The following is a 23,563-nucleotide window of genomic DNA, read 5'->3' as shown; positions in this document are numbered from 1 at the left end:
CGGTCCATACTGCTTTAGTTCATGCAGGTCTTTATCAGCGATGATACACTCACATGTCACCATCAGTCACCCTCCACACCCAAAACTCACCAATGCACACACTCAGCACTTCTCACACACACATGAGGCCGGCCTGAGTGTGTGTGTGCAGAGATATCAGTCATCAGCTACATGAGGTCATGGATTTATTGCTGCTGGGGTTGATGAAAGGCAAAGTGAAACTTTTTTTTTTTACCCTCCCACCGTTTACCCCTACGTCTTCTGTCAAAGCCCATGATGTACTGACTTCCTTGTCTGTAATTTAAACCGGCCAGGTCAGCTGTGGGCCTGAACGCAAAAAAACCTGCAAGCTGTGCAATGACATTGTTCAAGTGTGCAAATAATAATTCAATTGTGCATACAAGCTATTAGTGAGCTTCTGTTAAAAGTGAACAGAAGTTCATAACACTCCTCAAAGTGCTGTTTGGAATAAAGACACACACTCATGCATACACTCAACAGCATGACCTCCAGATGACCCTGATAGCATGCCTCCTGTATCATAGATTATACAGAGCAGCACCTCCTAATCTGTTATCCATGATTCCCAAAGCCAAATAATAATACATGATTTCAAATATAAAGGATAGAAATAAATCCAAAGCGCAGTCTTTATCTCATCAAATATACATCCCAGTGAGTGAGGAAGTCGGTGTTTCCCTCCGAGTTTTAAAAATCCAGCGATCAGCTGCGGATCGATCAGCCTGTGTCCATTACTAAGTGATAGCTCAAAACATTTCCAGAGGTCACTACAAAACCATTTCCAAATCATTTGTCTTTAAACGTTTCTTTTGGCAGACAATAACTGTGATAGTGATTTGATGGACATGGAATGAAAGAAGGACAGTAGGAGTAATTGTCTTCAATCGGTACGGAAACAAATATATTCTTTTTTGACTAACTCTATTTTATACACTGAGGTCAACATGTTTTTTAAACCAGTAAAATATTGCACAACTCTACATTTTTCTGGGGTGGCTGTCTGTCCTTGGTGGAGTCGATCGTCTCTCAAGCCGAAGGTTGAGGGTTTGGTTCCCAGCTCCTACAGCCACGTCTATGTAACTTTAGGCTAGACACTGTTCGGTTGGCAGTGAATGAATGTGCATGAATGGATTAGTTAAAACGCTGATGGTAACTGCACATAGCAGCCTCTAACATCAGGATGAATGTTTGACCTGATTGAGAAGTCAGAAGACTAGTCCATTTCCCACTTAACGGGATGTAAAAGTGTTATTGCTGTAAAAAGATTCGGGTTCAGTGTTGGGGAGTGCACGTTTCCTCGTGACTTACTTTTCAACAAAAGCTCTTTATAGAACTGAGAATTAGAAACTGTCGGGTCGCCAAAGCTGGCTGTAACTCTCCTGAACTATTTCCTGTTAATGGGTTGTTTTTGATTAAATTGTTACACCTCCAGTTTTAGGATATATTTCTTTGATTTAATTCAACGCACTTCTTCCTGTTGTCTTCGTACCAGCGTCTTAATTCAGCGTTCCAGCTCCTGCACATTTTATTAGGTTTTTAAAAATGGCCATCTGATGATCTGTGTAACAGTCTGAATGTGCAGTTCAGCCTTCAGGGTCTGTGTGCTTCTTAAATCAGGGCACACTGCATGCTGGGCTTTATCCCATTGAGCTCTATGTACAGCTGTAAATATTTGTGGTGGATACAGTGTTTTAACACATGAAACGCTAACACATCTCAATCAGTCACTCAGAGACTGTAATGGAGCTGCCCTTTTATTCCTAACACAGACCTGTATTGGACACAATTTTCTGATTGCAGCATTTACCTCATCGTAGAAAAATCTGCTTTATTCTTTATTTCACACGCAGTTTGTTAGCTTGGGGGTCAACACGGCACTTGACCGACATTTCCCCCCCCAACACCCTCCTTTCCCTTCTTAACCAGCTTTAGGGGATCAAAGAGGCGCTGGTGAAGGTTGGCTGTTTTTCCGGGGTGAAGCCAACATTAGGAAGTATTAGTGGGGGTTGTTTTGGTCGTCTGGCATTATGCACATTAAGCCAAGCAGCCAAAAGAGGACACATATGGTGTGTTTTTTAGCCTTGAAGCAGTCCGTCCGCATCCCAAATTTCTTTGGTTTCCCACAGTCAGTTTTTTTTTTTTTTACGTTGACGCCCACAAACACAAAACGCCTCTGCTGCTCTGATTGTGGGAAAGGTGAGGTGCTGCGGATGGTGATGGGATTGAAGCTGAACGTGAACGCCACAGGGTTTTTAATCTGTGAGATCAGTAATGATGCTTGTCTGTGCATGTCAGAGGCCTCGTCTGTAGGTGTTCGTGTTTATCGTCCGTGCACTGTTTAAATAGGGATTGCAATTGTTTGCTTCTCTTTGCTCTGCTGGTATTTGGCTGCAGACAGAAGTCTTGCCACCGAACGGTTGAGACGTAGAGCAGAGATGCTCTGCCAGCGAGTCCCCCTCCCGTGTATCCACTAAGCCTTCTGAATTCCCCACATTTCATGTCAGTGTGAGTCCAGCCGATGCGCGTGCATGTCTGTGTGTGAACAGTCCGCATTGTGTTTTAGAATCAAGCTTGATATGTGCGTGGGTCTGTTTGTTCATAATGCAGACCACACACAGCGTTTTGTTCTTCATAATCTTATTAGCCAGCAAGCCACTAATTTGATCCCATTTATGATAACACAATCTAAATGGTCAGACACTAAACCGAGTCAAACTGCTGTGTGTGTGTGTGTGTGTGTGTGTGTGTGTGTGTGTGTGTGTGTGTGTGTGTGTGTGTGTGTGTGTGTGTGTGTGTGTGTGTGTGTAAAGAGAGATTGAAAGGTGGCCTGATCGCAGCAGCTGGAGCGGCTTCATTGTTTACTTCATTGTTAAAGTTTGTTGGATTGCAGAGGTTTATTATTCCAGATGTTTCTGTCCATGTGATCCGAAACTCAGTAACTGGAATGTCAAGAAGAGAATTATGACGACAGAGTCATGCAGCGCCTCCTCGCTACAAATGAGCCGAGAACTCATGAGAAACCAAGCTCGAGGCAGGACCGGTGAGAATCTGAAAATCTGCTTTTCAGGGAATTACGTCGGCCTTCTTATCTCTTTTTTTTTTTTGTGCAGCAATATAACCGAGTGTGTCTAAACTGTGTGACGTCCCTCACTGTGATCCGTTCCCTTCTAACTGAGAGATTACCTATCATCCTCCACCATCAGTTTGGCGCCGCCCTGTGGTGTCAGAGTGTAACTGCGGGTCATCCTGCTCCTGAGCAGTAATCGTATTGGTTTAATCTGCTTAGTCAGGAGGCAGCTGACGGCACTGTGACACATTCCTCTCTCTGATTTCAGACCAGCAAACATCAGTTTGACTTTAAAATGTGAAGCACTTACACATACACCAAAATATCTCCTCTGAAGTGGTTTTGAAGTGTTGTCTTGTTTTGTTTTTTTTTGTTTGTTTTTTTGTCTATTCTTTCCAGGAAAAGATTTTTAATATTCTTTTTTTTTGTTTTGTTTTGCGGTATAAAACGTTATGTGTGTCTTCCAGCTGCTGATTTAAAAGCATGCGCTATTTTATGTCACTTTTATAGCCATATGAGTTACATAACTGTTCCCACACTTAAGCAAACATCATTTCCTATTTGTCAAGGCAATAAAGTCGACTTCACGTTGACACATTCCTTCCAGGCGCACATTGGCCAAGTCGTAGTGAAAGAGAGTTTTGAGCAGCGATCAAGAAGGCTTCTGGGAGTTCTGATTGAACTAATGGAAAAACTCACTTCAGGGAGTTGTGTCCGGAACTGGGTGTGAGTATGTGACTGTGCTTGTGAATGTGTTTTTGTAAAAGAGTAACAGAGGGTGATGAATGGTGTTTATTTTCTTCCACTCCTGTTCTGTCACATCCTGTGTGCCCCAATGGTTTACTGACACATGTGTGATGTCACCACCTCTGTATGTGAGAGTCAGACGACCGAGGGCCCGTCGAGTCCAGGAGGAATCTACTTTCCCTCTGTCAATAATGGACGGACGGCGAGCTCTCTCAGCTGGGTTTCACAGCAAATCAGAGAAAAGCGACTGCAGTCAGTGGATGTCGAGGAGGCTTGCTGACTCTGCAACATTATTAGGAAGTGTTTGTCACGAAGGAGTTTGTCCATTTGACCTCACCAGCCAAGCTGCCTGCTTCTCCTTGGTTCTCACCTGTCAGTCAGACTTCCTGCTATGCCAGACCTCAGTGACAAAATTCAAAACGTGTGAGTAAAATCTGCCAATGATTCCAGAGTTCAAGCTGACGAGGGCTCCTCCTCCTCCTCCTCCTCCTCCTCCTCCTCCTCCTCCTCAGTATCCTGACTCTGAGTGTAGATGTTCAAAGATTATGAATAAGTCAATGGATCAGTCTGTAGGGACTTGGATTGGGAATCGGAAGGTCTGGTTCACCAATTCCAGCTGTGGTGCATACCAAGTATTGAACCGGCAGAAATGCCCTCAATGAAGGAACTGGACCCCCAACTGCCCGGGGGGGTGCCAGGCCCTATGCCAGCACTCTGACAACTCTAAGCAGCATCAATCAGCCAATATTTATGTAAAGGAAGGCTGTTGAGTTCATAGGAAGGTAAAAGACGAAGAGGCTTCTAACACGTGGACGTCATCATCATCGTTCAGCGTTTCCTCCTGTGGCTTAATCAAAGTCATTTGAAGAAGGCTCTCTTCAGTCTTTTTTGTTGTGGTGCCTCAGAATATGCAGCCAAATCAATTCCAACATGTCAGAGGAAAAAATGGTATCAGTCACATCATAGAACAAGAAGCAGCTACAGACGTTTTTGTTTTTCTGGAAACATGTCAGTGACTGTTCTCCTTTATATTTCACCTGCTTGAATTCCAAACTCTGCTCAGATTGAAGGATTTGCACAGTTACGGATGCTGTCTGAAATGGAAGACCTCATTTTGATTAGCGTCGCTCAGTGTACATCTCACCTTACTCTAGTGAGCGTTTGAATCAAGAAACGCGGGACATGATGAAAAACTGTCCGTTTTGTTTTCTTTCACTTTTTTCTTTGTGAACTTGGAAAAGAGGGAAAGTCAGTCTGTGTTGATGGCTGGTTGTGCTGTGTGTTTGTAAGGCAGTGTTCCCAGAGAAAAGTATAAAGTGACCTCTGACCTCCTGACAGGCAGTCTGAGAAATAGTGCTGAAAATCGTCATGCGAACCAAAGGCGTTACATGAATGATGTCAGTTTACTGACCGATAAACAAACAACAACAAACACGTTGTTTGTGTTGCTCTTAATGGAGGAAAATAAACATACAGCTCCAAATGTTCTCCAGAAATGTCTGTGTTCCCGTCTTTAATTCAAGTCCAACTTTTAGGACAGCCTCCCCATTTTGTTGTTGTTTTCTTTTTCCGTCCGCTGCGTGACTTCGCCGTCTGCTCACCTCCCTTCCTCCAGCACGCCCAACTCCTTCTAATTAAAAACAGAGAGAGCGGAGGAGGAGACGGTGAGAGCTGAAAAAAAAAACAAAAAAACAAAACACTGAGAGTGAAAAGGCCGAGTCAAACGCTGAATAGTTTGATTAAGTAGCAGAGAGCAAAGAGAACAAAAAAAAAAAAAAAAGCAGTGGAATTAGAGAAGCAAAAGCCGAACAAGAGTCTGCAAAAAGACAAAGAGAGGGGGCGCGCTGCCACTGAGGGTCTGAAGAGGAGCGAGAAAGAGTTTGTTTATAGTCAGCAAAGAGGGAGGGAGAGAGAGAGAGAGAGAGAGAGAGAGAGAGAGAGAGATAACATTTTTGGAGGATTAGAGGCAGGAAATAAAAGAGAGCACCAAATAAAGAAGAAAATGCATGGGTTGGCGGGGCGGAGGGGAAATGGGAGGGGGGAGAGAAAGAGAGGGGATTATTGAGGGAGGGAAGGAAAGGGAGTCGAAGGGTGAGGTTTATTCTGCATAAAACACAAAACAGACGTCATGGAGACGGAGGAGGGAGAGGCGACCGATGTCAGGTGGCGGAGGCAGGTCCTTGTTGAGATCATGGCTTTTTATTTTCAGCTTAAGTATTAGTCACAGACATCTGCCACCTTTTTGGCTTCTGTTCACCAATCAGCACACGTCTTTACGCTTCTCCATGAATTGTGTATACTTTGTTTACAATAACAGTTTAAAGAAAGTTAAATCGGGACACAAAGACAAGACTGAGACCAGTGCAGGGCGAGACTGAGTCATGACCAGGACCATAAAAATCACACAAAAAAATCATTGATTTATGCGCAGCGGTGTGTCACTCGCTTAGACCGTAAAACTGGGAGGGTTGTGGCTGAAACTGCTCCAGAGAACAGATGTAGTTCATTTAATCCTGACGTATATATATATATATATATATATCACCTTATTTTGTCAAACAGAGACGTGGAGTTCAATCTAAACAGGACTTCTTGATATCAGTAAACATAAATGAATAATAAAAAGGTTCTTTATTCTTCTTCTGGAAAAGTTGATGTCCTGAAGTTTAAACAGCCGGTAAACACAAGCAGCACCAAACATGTTGATCCGCTCAGCTAGTTTTATAAAGTTTGTCCCCGACCTCAGGTACTCTGCTTTTGTCTCATTCACCGGGTTTCACTCTTTTTTGTCTCCAAGCAACAGGTGCTGATTGAGAGAGCCCAGTTCGTCCTCACCCCAAACAACCTGTAGTACGACTCCAGATATCGGCTCTTGTGTTCATTTTACCTCTTCCCCTATGAGTCCTGTGTGTCTCTTCCCGACTTAATTGAAGCCAGCAGGGACATGAGAGGAGACTGATTGAGATAGGAGGACTAAGTGGTTACTGGTCGTGTGTGTGTGTGTGTGTGTGTGTGTGTGTGTGTGTGTGTGTGTGTGTGTGTGTGTGTGTGTGTGTGTGTGTGTGTGTGTGTGTGTGTGTGTGTGTGTGTGTGTGTGTGTGTGTGTGTGTGTGTGTGTGTTTGGGCGGTTGCATCACAGGAAACAAGCGCTCCATCCTGCAGTTGAATGTGACCCTTTGGCCCTGGATCAAATGCTCCTCCGGGCTGAATACCATGAAGCCTCTGTCCTCTGCACCACGCACTGCTCTGCACTGCACGGACCGTCTGACTGACTGCAGAAGGGGAGGGGGGGGGGGGGGGGAGAGAGATCGGGTGAATCTTCAAGAAGAGTAAAGCAGTTAAACAGGGAGAGGAAGGGGGAAAAAAAGCTTCTGATTTAGAGAGAGACCCTCCATATCTCTCAACATAACAGACAAACTGGTTTGTTTTCTCAGACATGCAAGTTGTTGTTGCACCCTCAAATGTGAAACCAGAGACATTGAATCAGGGGGAAGTTGCGCCTATTTTTAGCCCCACGCTTGATGGAAGGATGGAAAAGCAAACAGACAGAAGCTGCACGCACAAAGACCAGAGCAAGACAGAGAGGACGAGAGAAAGAGAGAGAGAGTCTTAATTGAGGGAGAGAGGGAGAGGAAGCAAAGGAGGAGGAGTGACTTATTTGTGAAGTTCAACTTCTGCTCCCTGGCTCACTGCTGTCTGAGGAGGACACATGGCTGGACAGGGCACAGAACAGACCAGGGAGGCTTTCTCTCCTGCAATCAGCAGCTTTTCAAGTGTTCCCCTACAGATTTGAAGTCAGCTCTGATTTTCTCAAGTGCTTCATGTTTGCACGTTTTATTTCTTAAAGCAGCTGAAGCCAAACAAAAGGGGCTTACAGGACGTTTGCCCCGCCATGGAATGCTGTAGATTTGCGTTCAGGATCTTGGGAAGCTTTTCTTCCCCCTCTCGGGTTCGGAGCTGCCGGTCTGGATCCGAGGAGTTTGACAGCTTCTTAAAATTCCCTCAGAGACTTGGAACGTCAGACTGGGAGGACTGTGAGACATGTCTGCTAATAGTTTAAAAGACCAGCAGCTGCCTCCGGCGATTTAAAACGCTCACTCGCTACTTTTCTTTGGGCACCTCCACTCGTCCAGACGAAGGAATTCAGGATGCGACGCTTTGACAAGCTTAAAAAGTCGTTCCCCTTCCTGGCACACTTCCACGTTTATCGAGTAAGTCTGCGGTCTGCTCCTTCCACTGGGAAATATGTTGTTACTATAGGCAGGATCATGTGCTCAGATGTTTGAATATAGCATTTGTATCATGCATACTGTATGGAGGGGGCCACTAATTTGATCCCATTTATGATAACACAATCTAAATGGTCAGACACTAAACCGAGTCAAACTGCTGTGTGTGTGTGTGTGTGTGTGTGTGTGTGTGTGTGTGTGTGTGTGTGTGTGTGTGTGTGTGTGTGTGTGTGTGTGTGTGTGTGTGTGTGTGTGTGTGTGTGTGTGTGTGTGTGTGTGTGTGTGTGTGTGTGTGTGTGTGTGTGTGTGTGTGTGTGTGTGTGTGTGTGTGTGTGGACTCTCCAGCTGGACAGAGGCTGTCCTCTGGGAGCCTTGTTGTTATTGCAGCAGGATGTTAGAGCAGAACAGATCTGATACAGGACATGGCTTTGGCCAGGACAAATGTGTGTGTGTGTGTGTGTGTGTGTGTGTGTGTGTTTGCGTGTGTGTTTGCGTGTGTGTGCGCGCATTTCTGCACCACCATGAGGAATGAGTTCAGACCAGAGGCATTTCTCTGCAGGGACATCATGTTGTTTCCTACATCTCTCTTTCCCTTCACAATGTGTCACAGTTGTTCCTTCTCTCTCTCTCTTTTTTTTTTTTTTTTTTTTTTACTTTCTTGACCACTTTTCCAGCTCAAAAATACACATTTGTAAACTTTATTTGAAAAAAAAAAATTCTTTAAAATGTATCTTGTTTTGCTCAAATGTATGTTTCCCTTCTAAAACATGTCAGGAGATGAAGAATGACTCCCGCTGGACTTCTCGCCTCGGCTGGATTCCTCCGAGTCCCGTCATAAGTCTCACCTAATAGTTTAAACGTGACATACCTCGTGCTGAGCTCACACCTCCACCTTCCTCCCCTACATCCCATTAATGAGGGACTCAAGATAAGCACCTGGGAGTGACACCATACAGACAGTTTGACATGTGACAAGACGAAGAGAGGATCCGCTGTAGTTTCACTTTTTGAAAATTCCATTTCATGTCAGTCAGTTTGATGGATTACCAACATGAGTGTAAGCTTGCTGCCATTAAATTCTCCCGCAGAGTTGAAAAGCCAATCGAACCCTAACCTTGTCTTTAAGCAGCGTACAACTAAAGTTCTCTCCTCGTGTTAATCCCTTTTCTAAACAGCTGATGAAGTTGAGGCACCTTGATTCTGACCCCTCGCGCCTCAGATTCAACACTGCCATGGAAAGAGGCCCAGGAGGAAGCTGGCTTGCGTCTTTGGCACCGAGCAGCAAAGTTACACCAACATGTTGACGGCCGGTGAGGTTCAGACTCGGGGCTGCGTTGTGGAGGATATCATCTTTCATGTGTATGAAGATGTTGTGCTTTGTACACAAACGTTTTCTTTCTTGGATCCAGAGAGACAGAGTCGGTGTCCTTTGGGATGTCAAAGACTACTTTATACTTTAAATAGCACGAGCGGATAGCGAGGGGAGCCAGTGGACAAGCCAGACGGACCTCTGTATCGTCTTTCTTAGGGGGGGGGGGGGGGTCAGGCATGATGCAGCGAAATGCAAAATATGGACACGGATTCAAGTGACTGCGGCTTTAGTTCCGCCCTAAACCACAGGCACTGTGAGCGTTCAGTTAACCTGCATCTCCAGCTCCATTTCACAAGTTATTGTCTTGCTATCAGTCGAAAAGAAACTGGCCTGATGTGAGAACGAATGAAGTCTATTTTCTGTTGTCCTGTCAAAGGACTCAAAGCTGCATGTCTGTGAGTTGCTACAGAGCCGTCAGCTGACCCACTTTTATGTGCATTGCTGTGAATTTGTCTCGGGATGCGGACATCTGGCATAACCATCGGGGATTGTGCTCTCCCAGCAGATCTACTTCAGTCGGACCTCGCAGCAGAGATTCATGGGAAGATCCAGGAGCACTCGCATAGCTGCATAGTTCCAGAGGAGAAGGCCAGCAGATACATATTTCACGTTCTGGCTTTATCCCCACGGCCCAGCCTTGTTGTAGGTGTGAATTTGCGTGAGACAGAAAGACGGCCTTTAACTCCTCAGGTCAGAGTCATTGAGCAATAGGAAGTGGCCTCTTCGCCGGCCCATTAAGGAGTTTAAATGACAGAGGGAAGGCTCTGACCTCTGACACTTTCCCCTCCAGACCTCGTATCCTTGGCTCGGCCTGCACAGGAAGTTCCTCATTCACAGAGAGTCATTACGACTCGGTGGAGTGACCCTCACGCCCCTGAGCATCCACCCCGAAGCTTCCTCCTATCAATCCGCGCAGATGAGGAATGTTTGTCATTTCAGGGCGTCGAATTGGTTCAGTTTACAGCTTTACACTCCCATCGAGGCTGATAGATCACTGTGAACGAGTGTGAGAAGGTGTGGTGATAGAGTGGATGAGCAGTTTTTTTGCGGTTTATCGGCCAATGAATAAAAAAAAAGACGTTCGGCTAAAGTTTGTGGTATTCTCAGCATACAGTAATAAGACACTGATGGATGATGTTTTAAGTTGGCCTTTTGTCTTTTGACACTGAAGATTGATGGCTCAAAGTGTGCTCTGATTGGTGGGGAGCCTCTCATTTATCTTCACTGAGGCATATGGAGCCCAGATGTGCATCATTCATCTCACGTATCTCTGCCTGTTGTATAACTGTGATGTCTGCCAGCTTTCTCCACCAGAATACCACCTTCCCTTTTTTGTATCGACGAACCTATCGACACATCGTTTGGGTTTCTTGAGAAGGAGAAATTGCAAAGTGTTATATGAACGCCACAAACTGACACAGGATCTGTGTAAAGATGTAAATCAACCTAGCCGTGGTATGTGGATGTAAATGTCAGAGCTTGTATCAGGAACAATCACTGGCGTGCTCACAAAGGCTCTGAGCTCAGTTCCTCTGATAATGTTGTTTTTTCTTTTTTACAGAAAAGAATGGTTTGATTGTAGCTTGGTGACTTTCACGTCGCAGTCGTGAACAATGTGGATTTGACGTTTTTAAACTAAGCTTCCGGTTTTCTTTGTGTGTGTGTGTGTGTGTGTGTGTGTGTGTGTGTGTGTGTGTGTGTTTTTGCAGAAACTGGGCAGTAGCATGCAGTGTGAGGAAGGCACAGAATGGCTGCTGGAGCTGCTGATGGAGGTGCAGCTGCAGCAGTACTTCCTGCGGATCAGAGATGACCTTAACGTCACGCGGCTTTCTCACTTCGACTACGTCAAGAACGAAGACCTAGAGAAGATCGGCATGGGACGACCTGGTGAGGAGCTGTGTGTGTGTGTGTGTGTGTGTGTGTGCGTGTGTGCGTGTGTGCGTGTGTGATTAGGGTTTGTGTTGCCTAAGAAATAAACTCGCTGTTTGTTTGCTCTGTTTGTGTTTTTGAGTAATTGTGTTGAGTCAACCCAGGGGTCAGATTCTTCACACTAAATGTTAAACAGCACATTGGTAGCTAGAAACAACATTACAGTTGTCATTAAAGGGGAAGACATGTTATGATGTCATTCCCTTATTTAGCTACCTGCCTGCCCAATCCAAATGGCCTTTCAACCTTTCTTTATTGTTACTGCACAATGCTTCATCTCCTATTTCACCATCAAATGAAGTTGTGTGAAGATGTTAATAGTTCGCACTTCTTCAACAAAGCAGCTGGCTCAACACTCGTCTTGTTTTTCTTAACATCTGACATCTGACAGATATATTATACAGTAACAAACACATATGATGCATTGCAATGCAATAACAATATAATATGAGACACAGTGTCCCCTAGGAGAAATCAGTCTTGGAGAATCGGTGAGGCAGATGAGGGAGTGACTTTTAGAAACTGTCAGGAGGGCTTTTGTCTGACTGATATCTTCTTCCCCCATTACTGAAGAAAGGAAATCCTTGCAGCATTTATCCTTTCAGCTCTTGTCTTTGCTCTGAAACGGGAAATTAAATCAAGTTACCCTTGAGAGCCGCCTAATTTGACTTCATGCAGGGAAACTCTCTGCCTCTATGTGACATTTTTCTGCTTCTTACATTTACATTTCAGAGGGATTCAAATTCAAGATCGTTTGGGTTTGTGTGTGTGTGTGTGTGTGTGTGTGTGTGTGTGTGCATGTGTGTGTGTGGGTGAGCAAAGGCGTTAAAGCAATAACGCTCTTAATCCAGTGACTGAAGCCTTCAGGGCCTCTAGATACCAAGTCGCTTAGGACTAATTACACCCACTTCTCCTGCTCATATATATTTATCACATCTTCCTCCTCCTCTCATGTTGCTGTTCTCCAACCTCTACAGATAGTATTCTCTTATTTTCATTGCATTATTATCTCCACATGCAGAGTGCTTACTGTTTTCTGCACTTTGGTTTTTTCTGTCATATTGAAGATGTCTGTCTTTATTGTTATTATGGTTGTTTCATCGATTTTCAATAAAGTTTGCAGTCTCTATGCTATGGGTCTACCTGATGCAAGAGGAGAATAACATCTGCCCCGTCTTTCTTCTTCTATCCTCTGATAAAGGACAGAGACGTCTGTGGGAGGCGGTGAAAAGAAGGAAAGCCATGTGCAAGCGCAAGTCCTGGATGAGCAAGGTAACCGACGCAGACGCACAATCGGAACTTATGGGTACATGTCTGACATTCTGTTACCGTGGTGACGTCTGTCATGTGAACAGTGAGAACAAAACATGCACACACAGGAAGTAGCCTACATGCTGGAGCAGAAGCAAAACTATCGAGCTGATGTTCATGTGAGAAGTCCTTTTTATGAAAAGGCTAAATGGGTCAGTGTGGTTGCATTATTGATTGCTCATGAGAGTGTGGCAGAGCTCGGCATAGTAAAGCTGGGCAAAATGTTGCGCTGTTCAATATTAATGGCTCATTGAGTTGCGCTTGCTCAGCGGTTTTTGCCCTCGAGTCTGAGGTAAGTTTAGTGTCTGAGTCCAAGTGGAGTCACACAACACAACTGTATATATGTTTGTATTCATTCTGGTCGTTAAAGGATCAGACACGTGTCTGTGGGGAGTTCTGATGTGATAGAAGTGGACTCAGTGATTTCTCTATCAGCCGCGTGACTTTAACAAAACACACATCTGCAGCAAACAAGCCTCCAGAGTGCAAGACAGCTTGACCCTTCACATGAGAATGTGCACGTCCCGCATACAATCACACACACACACACACACACACACACACACACACTGCCCTGTCACAAGAGAAAGTGACACACAGACTGAGGGCATTCGGCATTCATAAAAATGGGAGCACAGAGTCTTTCTTAAAGAGACAGCACATCATCTGACTGACAAGGCCGAAAGACTACGGCTGTTGTTAAAAGAGGTACCTTCAATATCTCCAGGAGGCCCACTTGAATAAAGTGTGTGAGGGATATTTAGCAGCATTACCATACTGTGTGTGTGTGTGTATGAGTGTGTCTGTGTGTGTGCGTGTGCTTTGGCTGGTATAATTGGAAGCTGCGGTGCCTATTGGACGGTGCTTGCCGTCTATAATTATACCTGTCTGTTTCCACCTCTGGCACCATCCTCAGTGAGAGTAATCTGCTTCCTCAGCCGTGTGTGTGTGCGTGTGTGTGTGTGTGTGTGTGTGTCAGCGTGCGCTGTCATGGTCGAAATCTTGTGAATGTGGAGCCTCCTATTTGAAACCACACGGCGACCACAGAGATGTGGTGTTTTAAAAGGTCTGCAGCATTATGTCATGTCTGGTCTGATGAATGTGAAACCACACACCGCTCGCTACTGTTTATATCTGGCCAGACATTAATGCTTCACACCAGGGATCAAGGAAACCCTGTTTCACCAATGATACAGTTTGTGTCTGCTGATGTTTGTCCACCTGCCAAAAATGACTTCATGTTTGCTTCATCCACTGTATTAGATCAAGGGAACATGCTCTTATTGTTTCAAGATTATCATTGCGTGTATGATAAATAAGCATGTAGGATATGCTGTAAGTCTTAATATAACCTTGTTTTTTATTGATTTTATTTTAAATGCAACCACCTGACATCCTTTCCCTCAGTATAGTATCTACAGCATCAGTTTGTTTTACACAAATTTTAAAGCTTTACTTTTGGACTGTTTTTGCCTTTATTGTAAAGATAGGATGGTGGATAAAGTCAGATATCAGAGAGAGAGAGAGAGAGAGAGAGAGAGAGAGAGAGGTGAGAGAGAGAGAGAGAGAGAGAGAGAGAGGAGAGAGAGAGAGAGAGAGAGAGAGAGAAGAGAGAGAGAGAGAGAGAGAGAGAGAGAGAGATGAGAGAGAGAGAGAGAGAGAGAGAGAGAGAGAGAGAGAGAGAGAGAGAGAGAGAGAGAGAGAGAGAGAGAGAGAGAGAGAGAAATAACAAGGTCACTGAATCTAATAATGCTTCTTAATGGGCACTTCCTAAACACTATGTCATTCTAACTGTAATGTCGGTATTCAAGTTAGTAGGCAGGAAATCTCTCCTATTATATTAAGTGTGTGTGTGTGTTTTGGTACCACATTAACACTGCTTATATGAGTTGTGCATGCATAGATTTAGCATGTGTAGATGTTGCATTGGCTAAACTTTGCTTCTGAGGTACACCACGATCGAGATGGTCATTGAGAGCAGACAAAGAGGACAGTGTTGATGTTGATTTTACCATCTTGTAAAAGGTTAAAAAAAAGAAACGCATTTTGTTTTGTATAAACGTGTATTATCAGTGTCTGATAAAGGCAGTTATCCAGTGCTTAGACGGGCTCAGTGTGTAGGAGAGGAGAATAAAATTGGAAAACCATTTCTCTGCAAGCCTGACACAGATGGAAAAGATCGAGACGTGGGATGTATTATTGAAATCAGTATCTTGTGTCTTCACTTCGTTCCCATCCTCACTCTGCAGCTCGGTGTCTCATGAGTGCAAAGAGACAGGTGGATATGTCATGACTTATTCTTACCCCACTGGTGAGCCAGCTTTATCCATTCTTTCTCTTCCTCTGTTCCTTTTTTTTTTTTTTTTTTTCTCTCCAGGTGTTCAGTGGTAAGCGCCCAGACGGGGGAGACTTCCCCCAGCAGGGCCAGCCCGCCTCCTCCTTCCGTAAACTGTCTTCCACACCTCCTCTGGGCGTCGGGGACGGAGTCCTGAGCACTCAGCCTGGTGGTGGAGCTCCTCTTGATGGGCAGCAGCAGCAGCAGGCTCTGACCTGCCTCATCCCAGAGAAAGATCTGACGCTGTTCGAGAAGCTCGGGGACGGGTCGTTTGGTGTGGTGAAGAGAGGGGAGTGGCTGACACCTGCAGGGAAGGTGGTAAGGAGATGTGCACTGCTTGCATGTCATTGATGTGAGAATAAATAAAGACAGGTGCATGAATCTGTAATCACACCGTGTTTATGATGAGTTTCTACGAGGCTGAATAGCGTGATCACTCTTCTTTCACTTTCTTTCCAGCTCAACGTCGCCGTGAAGTGTCTGAAGACGGACGTGCTCAGCCAGCCCGACGCTCTGGAGGACTTCATCTGTGAGGTCAACGCCATGCACTCCCTGGACCACCAGAACCTCATTCGCCTCTACGGTGTGGTGCTCACACACCCAATGAAGATGGTAGTGGACACACAGAACCCCACACACACAGCGAGGACAGATGCACTTTAACACAAACATACGAGCTGGTGTAACAGTGTGCTACTTCAGCCTTGTTGCTCTCATCGCACTTGTATTATATTTTCCTTCCAGAGTCTGATACAGAGACTAGAACATCTGCAGATAACAGTAGGATGAAAGAATCTGCACGTTTGAGTTGTGATTAAAAAGCTGTAGGCAATACTATGTGTGAATGTGATTGCTCTCCTTGTTGTATTGTTTTACAAAGGACGTTAAGGAATTTGATTTGAGAGAGATGCTACGCTAGCATTAGCTGGCTTCTCTTAGTTGTTTTAGAATTGTCAACCTTTTTTTTGGTAATCCTATAAATCGTGATTGGAACACGATGGCTTGACTAATGTTACACTTTAGCAAAGAAAATAGATGAAATTGTCTCTAAGTACCTGACACTGCACTAAGGCTGTATGGGAGGTATTTCCAACAGAAGCAACTCAAGACAACTCTCTTATCTCTTCTCGTGTTTTTTTCATGATCAGTTGTTTTTGGGGCAATGTCATGATTACATTCTCCTCATCCTTCTACTGTTGCTTATTTTCCTTTCTTCATCTTCTTCACATCTCTCCTTTCTCTTCTACTTTATATATATATATATTATTTTTCCTTCCACGTTCCCATTCTCACCCACTCTCTCTCTCCCTCTCTCTCTCCCCTCTGAAGGTGACCGAGCTGGCTCCTCTTGGTTCTCTTCTCGAGCGTCTGCGGTGTGTTCGTCCTCAGGGTCCGGTGCTGATCCACACTCTGTGTCAGTACTCCGTGCAGGTGGCCTGTGGGATGGCCTACCTGGAGCAGAGGAGGTTCATCCACAGGGACCTGGCTGCTCGGTGGGTGACGGGGGGCTTTTAAAGCTGGAGTTACATTCCAGCTGCTATGAAAATACGTTTTTAGAAGAGTGTTCTTCACGCCTCCTATGAAACCTAATTTTTCCGACTGGACTTTTTATTGGTGTGGTGAATTATTTATATTGCCTCGCCTTCTCCTCCACCCAGAAATGTTACAGGATATTAAAGGAAAGTTTGGCCCCAAATCAACATGACTCACTGGTTGGCTGAATGAACTGGGTTGTCCAAGTTTTTAGTCTTGCCCAAATTCATCACTCTTACTTTAAGTGTTGACTCTGCGTCGATGAAAATTAGTCATTTTCTACGTACAGTTATTACATTAAACACTCCAAGGATATCTCTAGCTGTGGTTTTAAATGCTGGACATTTGGACTGTAGGCCTTTAATACATCCAGGGTTTGTAAGACACCCCAAATCAAAAGCTGCATTTGGACCTGAGGTTAAGAATAGGACATAACTCAGGCTGTGTGTAACGTGCCAAGAGTACTTAAACAGTAGAGAATAGGGACTTATTTACAGGCTCACATGTGGAATGTTACTCAGGACTGACCATTACAAGTCTCTCTATTCAAGAGGACTTAAATGGATGCTACTCTAAAACCTTTCATTGATGCTCTAACCTTTCACCAAAAACAGTTTTTCTGTTTTCTCAACAACAAATGGTCTGAAGAAAAATATCAGCCTTGATTATGAAAACCAAAAACCCTTTTCTAAAACTCTTATTTCTAAGACCTTCAGAGATGTAAACTTTTAGGTGTCTGTGTTTGGAATGAAACGTTTCAGTGAAGTCGTTTTGTGGCAACTGAATGGTTAAGCAGAGTATTGGCTACTATGTTTTTTAATAACTCAAATTTGCAGGTTAAATTACCGCTTATAAAAAGCACAAGTTTGCATATCTTTCGTTGGTAATTGTTTTAAAATCTTCACTACTTTTCAACACCATGTTCATTCAAATAAAGGAGATTGTTGTGTTTTAAAGTTTTTAAAAATAGTCGTATTATCAGAAATGTTCCAGCCTCCGCACTGTGTCACTATCTGTGTTCAGTCTAAACATGTAAAGAAACATATTCGATACTTACGCACGCCTCTCTTTGTAGGAACATCCTGCTGGCCTCAGCTCACAGAGTGAAGATCGGTGACTTTGGCCTGATGAGGGCGCTGCCCAACAACCACGAGCACTATGTCATGCAGGAGCATCGAAAGGTCCCCTTTGCATGGTGGGTGCACGTCTGTAGTGGGATCTGATCCAGAGATGGAGATGTGTGGTTTGGGGGGGGGGGACAGGGTAGAATCAGGGTGGGGGTTTCACTGAGAATCACAATCAGATGACGATCAATCTGACAAAACAAAGCATGCTGGTTTAGTTTAGCCCAAGCAGCTGGCTAGAACTATTTGTATTCACATACCATTTAAAAACACGTTTTCAAACACTTTTAAACACAAAAAAGCAAATAGTCAGCACTAAGTGGTGATCAACGGTGTACAGACTTGTAAACCCTTTGTTTGTCGTGTATGCTAAGGTTTGTGTTCTCTCCTCCTGAAGGTGTGCCCCAGAGAGCCTGAAGACTAGAACATTCTCTCATGCTACAGATACATGGATGTTTGGAGTCACACTCTGGGAGATGTTCACACATGGCCAGGAGCCTTGGCTGGGCCTTAATGGGAGCCAGGTACACACACACACACACACACACACACACACACACACACAGACCTACAATGTCAGCTGAAGTAACAGTTTACAAACAGTAAAAGTAAAGGGGAGTAACATAAATTTATTCACTTTTCTTATTCTGTTTTTTCTTCATTCAAACATTTTTTTGTCCTATAGATCCTGCACAAGATTGATAAAGAAGGTGAACGCCTCCCTAAGCCTGAGGACTGTCCACAGGATATCTTTAACGTCATGCTGCAGTGCTGGGCTCAGAAACCAGACGACAGACCTACCTTTGTCGCCCTGCGCGAGTTCCTGCTGGAGGTACGAGAGCGGTCATCTTTGTAGCCACAGGGTGGTTATTTATGAGGGTGGGCTGAGTATTAATTGCTCTTAATGATAATTATATTTTCATAAGCACTCTATCTCCACGCCGGTCTGCATACCAAAAGATGCCTGATGGCAAACAAGCAACCTTTAGCGCAGAAAGCCCAGTGTTCTCTCTGCGGTCCTGTAATTGCATAAATTGACATTTAGTGCCCCCTAGTGGAATAATTGCAAAGTAGGAACAGAAACATGCCCACAACTAGAATGACAATCTGCTTACATTGTGTGTGTTTTTCAGACCATGCCCACAGACATGTGTGCGCTGCAGGACTTTGACGAGGCCGACAAACTCCACATTCAGGTCAATGATGTCATCACCATCATAGAGGGGAGGTGCGTGTCAATAATCTAATTCAGGCTGAAGAAGAAGCAGTCCTCCTTATGTCACTATGACTATTCAAATGCACTTGCCAGCTTCATATATTATCGAAGAGTTTGTCATTCCACCTACTCATAACCGCCTAGAGGTGTTTCCCAGTCTTTTAGATATTTCGACTTGAATAATTAATCAAAGCTAACTAACTTCAATAAAACACAGTATTATTCTCAACTGAATGCACTGCGTCATTCCTCCCTGTTTCATCATTTGTATTTCCTTCTCTTTCAGGGCAGAAAACTACTGGTGGCGAGGACAGAACAAGCGGACCCTGAAGGTGGGACAGTTCCCCAGAAATGTGGTGACATCAGTTGCGGGTCTGTCCGCTCATGACATCAGCCGGCCGCTCAAGAACAGCTTCATCCACACAGGACACGGAGACTCCAACCCTCACCGCTGCTGGGGCTTCCCTGACAGGATCGATGAGTAAGGACTCATTTGTGTTACTTTTTTTTCTTTTTTTAAGATCAGTGCCAAAGTATACCCAAAGAGCTCTTCATCTCTTACTTCACACCTCAGCATTCAAAGAAACATGATGAGGGTTGTTGGTGTAAGTCTATCTGAGTGGTTTCTGCAGATGCAATAACACACCCCAACCAACAGATGGCAGTAGCACATTATAGAACGTCTCTCTCAACTTTTTACAACATTACAGCACCCAGTCTAATTTGATTCAGTGTTTTGACATGGTCTCTAATTAAGTCAATCCTTCTCTCCCCTTCAGTCTGTACCTCGGGAACCCCATGGACCCTCCAGATGTCCTCAGTGTCAACCTCAGTGCTGCTCGTCCCACACAGCTCCCAGGGCGGGCGAGAAGTGAGTTAACGAGCCAAAAACTTAAACCACACAAACATGTCGATCATTTTGTGTCTGGGATAAACCAACTCCGAACTCTGATTTGACCAATCAACTGGAAGTCATAGTTGCACCTTGGTTTTTGTACTTGACTGAACCCGAATTCTGTAAGACTTGTTGTAATGGCCTGTTGAGTTATTCTTTTATTTTTGTCATTTTCATAAATTACAGACACATTTTCACAGTTTTATAACACTCTCTGGCAAGGCTTTCATGAGCAGTGACATTTGCATCCTGCTTCCCCGCTAATCTTCCTTTCTCTGCTGCTCTGTCTTTTCTTTTCTGTTCTTCCTTTGCGGCTGTGGTAATTGCTCTCATATTTCCAGAGGAGCCTCCTCCCCGGCCTCCTCAACCAGCCGTGTTTATCAAGAGTAAGTCAGGCTTCCCTCAGCAGCTCCTCACACATTGCTCCTGCCCTCTTTGTTCCCTCCTAGCACCGCTCCTCAAAGGTACATCCATTAGTGTTCTGTTTATCCTTTGCCTGTCTTTGCAGTGGTTCTGTTGTCTACTCTTATTTATTTTCTTCCTGCCATTGTCTTCATCTTTCCCGCTGTTGTGTTCCTCTAACAGGTGTGCAGTGTCCTTGCTGTGCGCTGCAGAACTAACTTCCACTCGGAAAGTTTAATTTTTGGAGTGAAATGTGTTTCATAGTTTTTCACGTTTCAGTGTGGTGTTCTCTCTTATTATCAGTGCATTTATAGACGTGTTGTATGATTTGATTCCAGAGCCTTGCTATGATCCAGTAAACGATGATGAGGATCTGATTTCAGCCGGACTAAAGAGATTATCACTTCGAAAAACAGGATCTGTCAAAGGCTTAAAACTAAAACCCGCAGCGTGGATCTCTGCCTCCAAACAGGGAGGAGGCCGGACTTCAGGCTCAGGGTACAACCCCCACAGTGAGGTGTCCCTCATTGACTTTGGTGAGGAGTTCCCCCCTCCAACACCCTCCCCCTCCCCTGTGTTTGAAGTTCAGATTCCTTACCTTGCACGCCTTGCTTTGGAAGCAGGGAACATCCTTGATCGGACCCCACCTCAGAGCCCATCCAAATCTCTGCCCCGCCCCCTTCACCCAACACCTGTTGTGGACTGGGATGCTCGGCCTTTACCTCCACCCCCAGCGTATGATGATGTAGCTCAGGATGAAGACGACATGGAGGTACGGTAGGAGGTGATGCAGCACATATTTAATTCTGCAAAAGTTTTTCTTCCTCTGATGCCAAAAACACTGACTTCTGATTCTTCGTCCTCCACAAAGGTGAGCTCCATCAACAGCCTGGAGCAGCAGCATGAAGAGGAGCAGAAGGACGATCGCAACAGTGCTGTGCAGAAGGTGGAGGGTGAGGTGCTGGTCTCCAGGGGTTCAGACAGACCAGGTCTGGAGGACAATCTCTTCCTCCCCAGCAAGCACAGCCAGAATCTATCCACCTCCTTCTCCCAGTCAGCGGAGATCTTCCAGGAGCTGCAGCAGGAATGCATGAGGAGGCTCAATGTACCGACAGCGAGTGCTGCACCCTCTCAGACCTCCGCCTCCTGCCCCCAGACTCCGCAGACTGAGGGGCCCCAGCAGGGTGTGCTCTTCCCCAATGATGACAAACCTCAGATCCCCCCTCGGGTCCCCATCCCCCCCCGCCCTGTAAAAAAAGGCGACTACTCCTCTTCTCGCTGGTCGAGGGATCTCTCTCTGTCACCGACAACAGTCGACCCAGTGGACGACGTTTCGGCCTTAGACCACGACAGACCTCCTCAGATTCCACCCAGGGACCCTCTGTCTCAGCCGGGCTCCAGGACTCCCAGCCCCATGACCCTGGTGGTGGGCTCCCCCCAGCAGAGAATCTACTCTGTCAGCCCCACCACCTCCTGCTCCTCCACACACACCTACGGCTCCTACCTCTCCACCTCCCCGGGTAAACTTATGCCCACCACGCACAGCTTCGCCTCAGACCCCAAATATGCTGCACCTAAAGTGATCCAGGCGCAGGGGAAGGACGCCTCTAGTAAGGGCCCCTGTATCCTGCCTATTGTACGAGATGGACGTAAAGTCAGTAACACCCACTATTACCTTCTACCAGAGAGGCCACCGTACCTCGACCGCTACGACCGCTTCTTCAGGGAGGCAGAGAGTCTGCCGTCCAGTGCTGTGGAGGAGAGACACGTACGGCAAGCTAACATGGCCACAGTCAGGCCAATGGTGGTCAGCGGACAGACCCTACAGGGACACGTCCAGGGACAGGGACTCGCCCAGCCTGGCGAGCTGAAGGCCAACTTTTCCTCAAACAACAACAGCAGTCTAGGTGGGCCGCGGCCAGGGATGAAGACATCAGTCAGTCTCCCTCGCGTCTGTTCAGACGGGCTGACAGCACCAGTGGGTCCTGCTTCCTGCACCAGGACAGACGGAGGAGGGGGGAACTCTTCAAACAGGGTCCAAATGGTAAGGTCAGAGTGGATGTCTGTTTGCAGCTTGTTTAAAAAAGAACCACGCTGGATGTTTAATATTAAGACATATATTATTGATTGCTTTGTAATTAAAATTCTAAACGCTGGCTCAGTTTTTTGATGGATGTGATGCTTTGCAGTGAGATATGATACGTATCATATCTCACATACAGTACATAATATACAGTGGACCTCGTGCCCTCCTTTATGCTTCTTTGATTGATTTGCCAATTAGAAAAAATGAACAGCCCTTCAACTACCCGTTAGATGATCAATATTTACAATGTTTTTTTAATACAATTTATAACACCCAAGGACGGCTGTCAATGTTGTTGTCGATGACAATATATTCACTTTATATACGTTGTTCATATACAGTGGCCAAAATTGTTAGAACACCTGACAGATTGGAAAAATATTGACCTTTTTTGTCTCCAAAACATGATTCAATTTCATAATGTTCATGAAATATGCAGATGGTTCTGCATGTCTGTACTGTTTTTTTATCCACTTTTAACTTTAATATTCGGTATGTCCACCTTTTGCACCAATTATAGCAGCACATCTCTTTGGCATAGTGTCAAAATATTTCCTGAGAACTTCAACAGTAATGTGATCCGATGCCTTCTGCAGCTCAAGCCAAAGGCTTCCCTTTGAATGTCTAATAGATCTGTCCAGTTTATTTTCCTACTCGCCCCAATTGTACTCGATGGGGTTAAGGCCTGGCTTTAAGGTAGATGACTCTCTCTCCTTATAATGGCTCTATTTTAGGGTTCATAAAACATAATGAAGACTTTGTAGATATTTCATTCGGTTTACAGGTATTGTAATGGCCAGTTCAACAAAACCAATTGAAACCTTATCAATATGCCAAGTGTTCTCATAATTGTGCCCAAAATTCTACAGACAGACAGACAGACAGACAGACAGACAGACAGACAGACAGACAGACAGACAGACAGACAGACAGACAGACAGACAGACAGACAGAGAACCCTTGGCATTTTTGTTGAACTGTTTTGTTGTACTCCATTACTCTGGCCATTACAATACCTGTAAACCGAATGTAGATATATGTAGATATAAAGTGCCTGTCAGCAGCTGTGTGTGTGATCAGACTGAAAGCTGTTTCTCTCGAGATCCTTGCTTGTGTTCTTACTCTCTGTTGTCTGTCCCTTTGATTAAAGAGTCTGCTGAGTGAATTGTAGAATTGTATCTCTTTCTATGACTAATGAGACACTGTCTCCATAAATGTGAGATAACAGAGAGAGTTAAGAGGTAAAATATCTCTATAATAGTAATGTTCATGCTCTACCAAGCATAAAGAAGACTT

General features: G+C 44.9%; 2 protein-coding genes across 8 annotated transcripts in view; both read left to right on the top strand.

Annotated features, from left to right (window-relative positions):
* LOC306826175 (activated CDC42 kinase 1-like) overlaps positions 1 to 23,563 on the top strand; it is a 47,014-nt gene that overhangs the window by 14,505 nt on the left and 8,946 nt on the right. For 2 of the 7 annotated variants that reach the window (XM_079347328.1, XM_079347323.1), the window contains exons 2-15: positions 11,146 to 11,323; positions 12,567 to 12,637; positions 15,054 to 15,329; positions 15,471 to 15,623; positions 16,341 to 16,504; positions 17,620 to 17,739; positions 18,066 to 18,192; positions 18,354 to 18,500; positions 18,802 to 18,896; positions 19,171 to 19,365; positions 19,664 to 19,755; positions 20,121 to 20,165; positions 20,520 to 20,953; positions 21,053 to 22,225. In XM_079347328.1, coding sequence (XP_079203454.1) covers positions 11,161 to 11,323; positions 12,567 to 12,637; positions 15,054 to 15,329; positions 15,471 to 15,623; positions 16,341 to 16,504; positions 17,620 to 17,739; positions 18,066 to 18,192; positions 18,354 to 18,500; positions 18,802 to 18,896; positions 19,171 to 19,365; positions 19,664 to 19,755; positions 20,121 to 20,165; positions 20,520 to 20,953; positions 21,053 to 22,225 — 3,255 coding nt within the window. In that variant the 5' untranslated portion in view covers positions 11,146 to 11,160. Of the gene's footprint in view, positions 1 to 7,234; positions 8,047 to 11,145; positions 11,324 to 12,566; positions 12,638 to 15,053; positions 15,330 to 15,470; positions 15,624 to 16,340; positions 16,505 to 17,619; positions 17,740 to 18,065; positions 18,193 to 18,353; positions 18,501 to 18,801; positions 18,897 to 19,170; positions 19,366 to 19,663; positions 19,756 to 20,120; positions 20,166 to 20,519; positions 20,954 to 21,052; positions 22,226 to 23,563 lie in introns of those variants that run through there. The other 5 variants (XM_079347327.1, XM_079347326.1, XM_079347324.1 and 2 more) reach the window with 5 other exon arrangements.
* The window catches only part of c8b (complement component 8, beta polypeptide), a 168,847-nt gene that overhangs the window by 138,452 nt on the left and 6,832 nt on the right, over positions 1 to 23,563 (top strand). The window lies entirely within an intron of this gene.

Source organism: Symphodus melops, assembly GCF_947650265.1.
Source record: "Symphodus melops genome assembly, chromosome: 7".
Lineage (NCBI taxonomy): Eukaryota > Metazoa > Chordata > Actinopteri > Labriformes > Labridae > Symphodus > Symphodus melops.
Note: the sequence above shows the minus strand (reverse complement) of the source record. Positions and strands in the feature narration are given on the sequence as shown.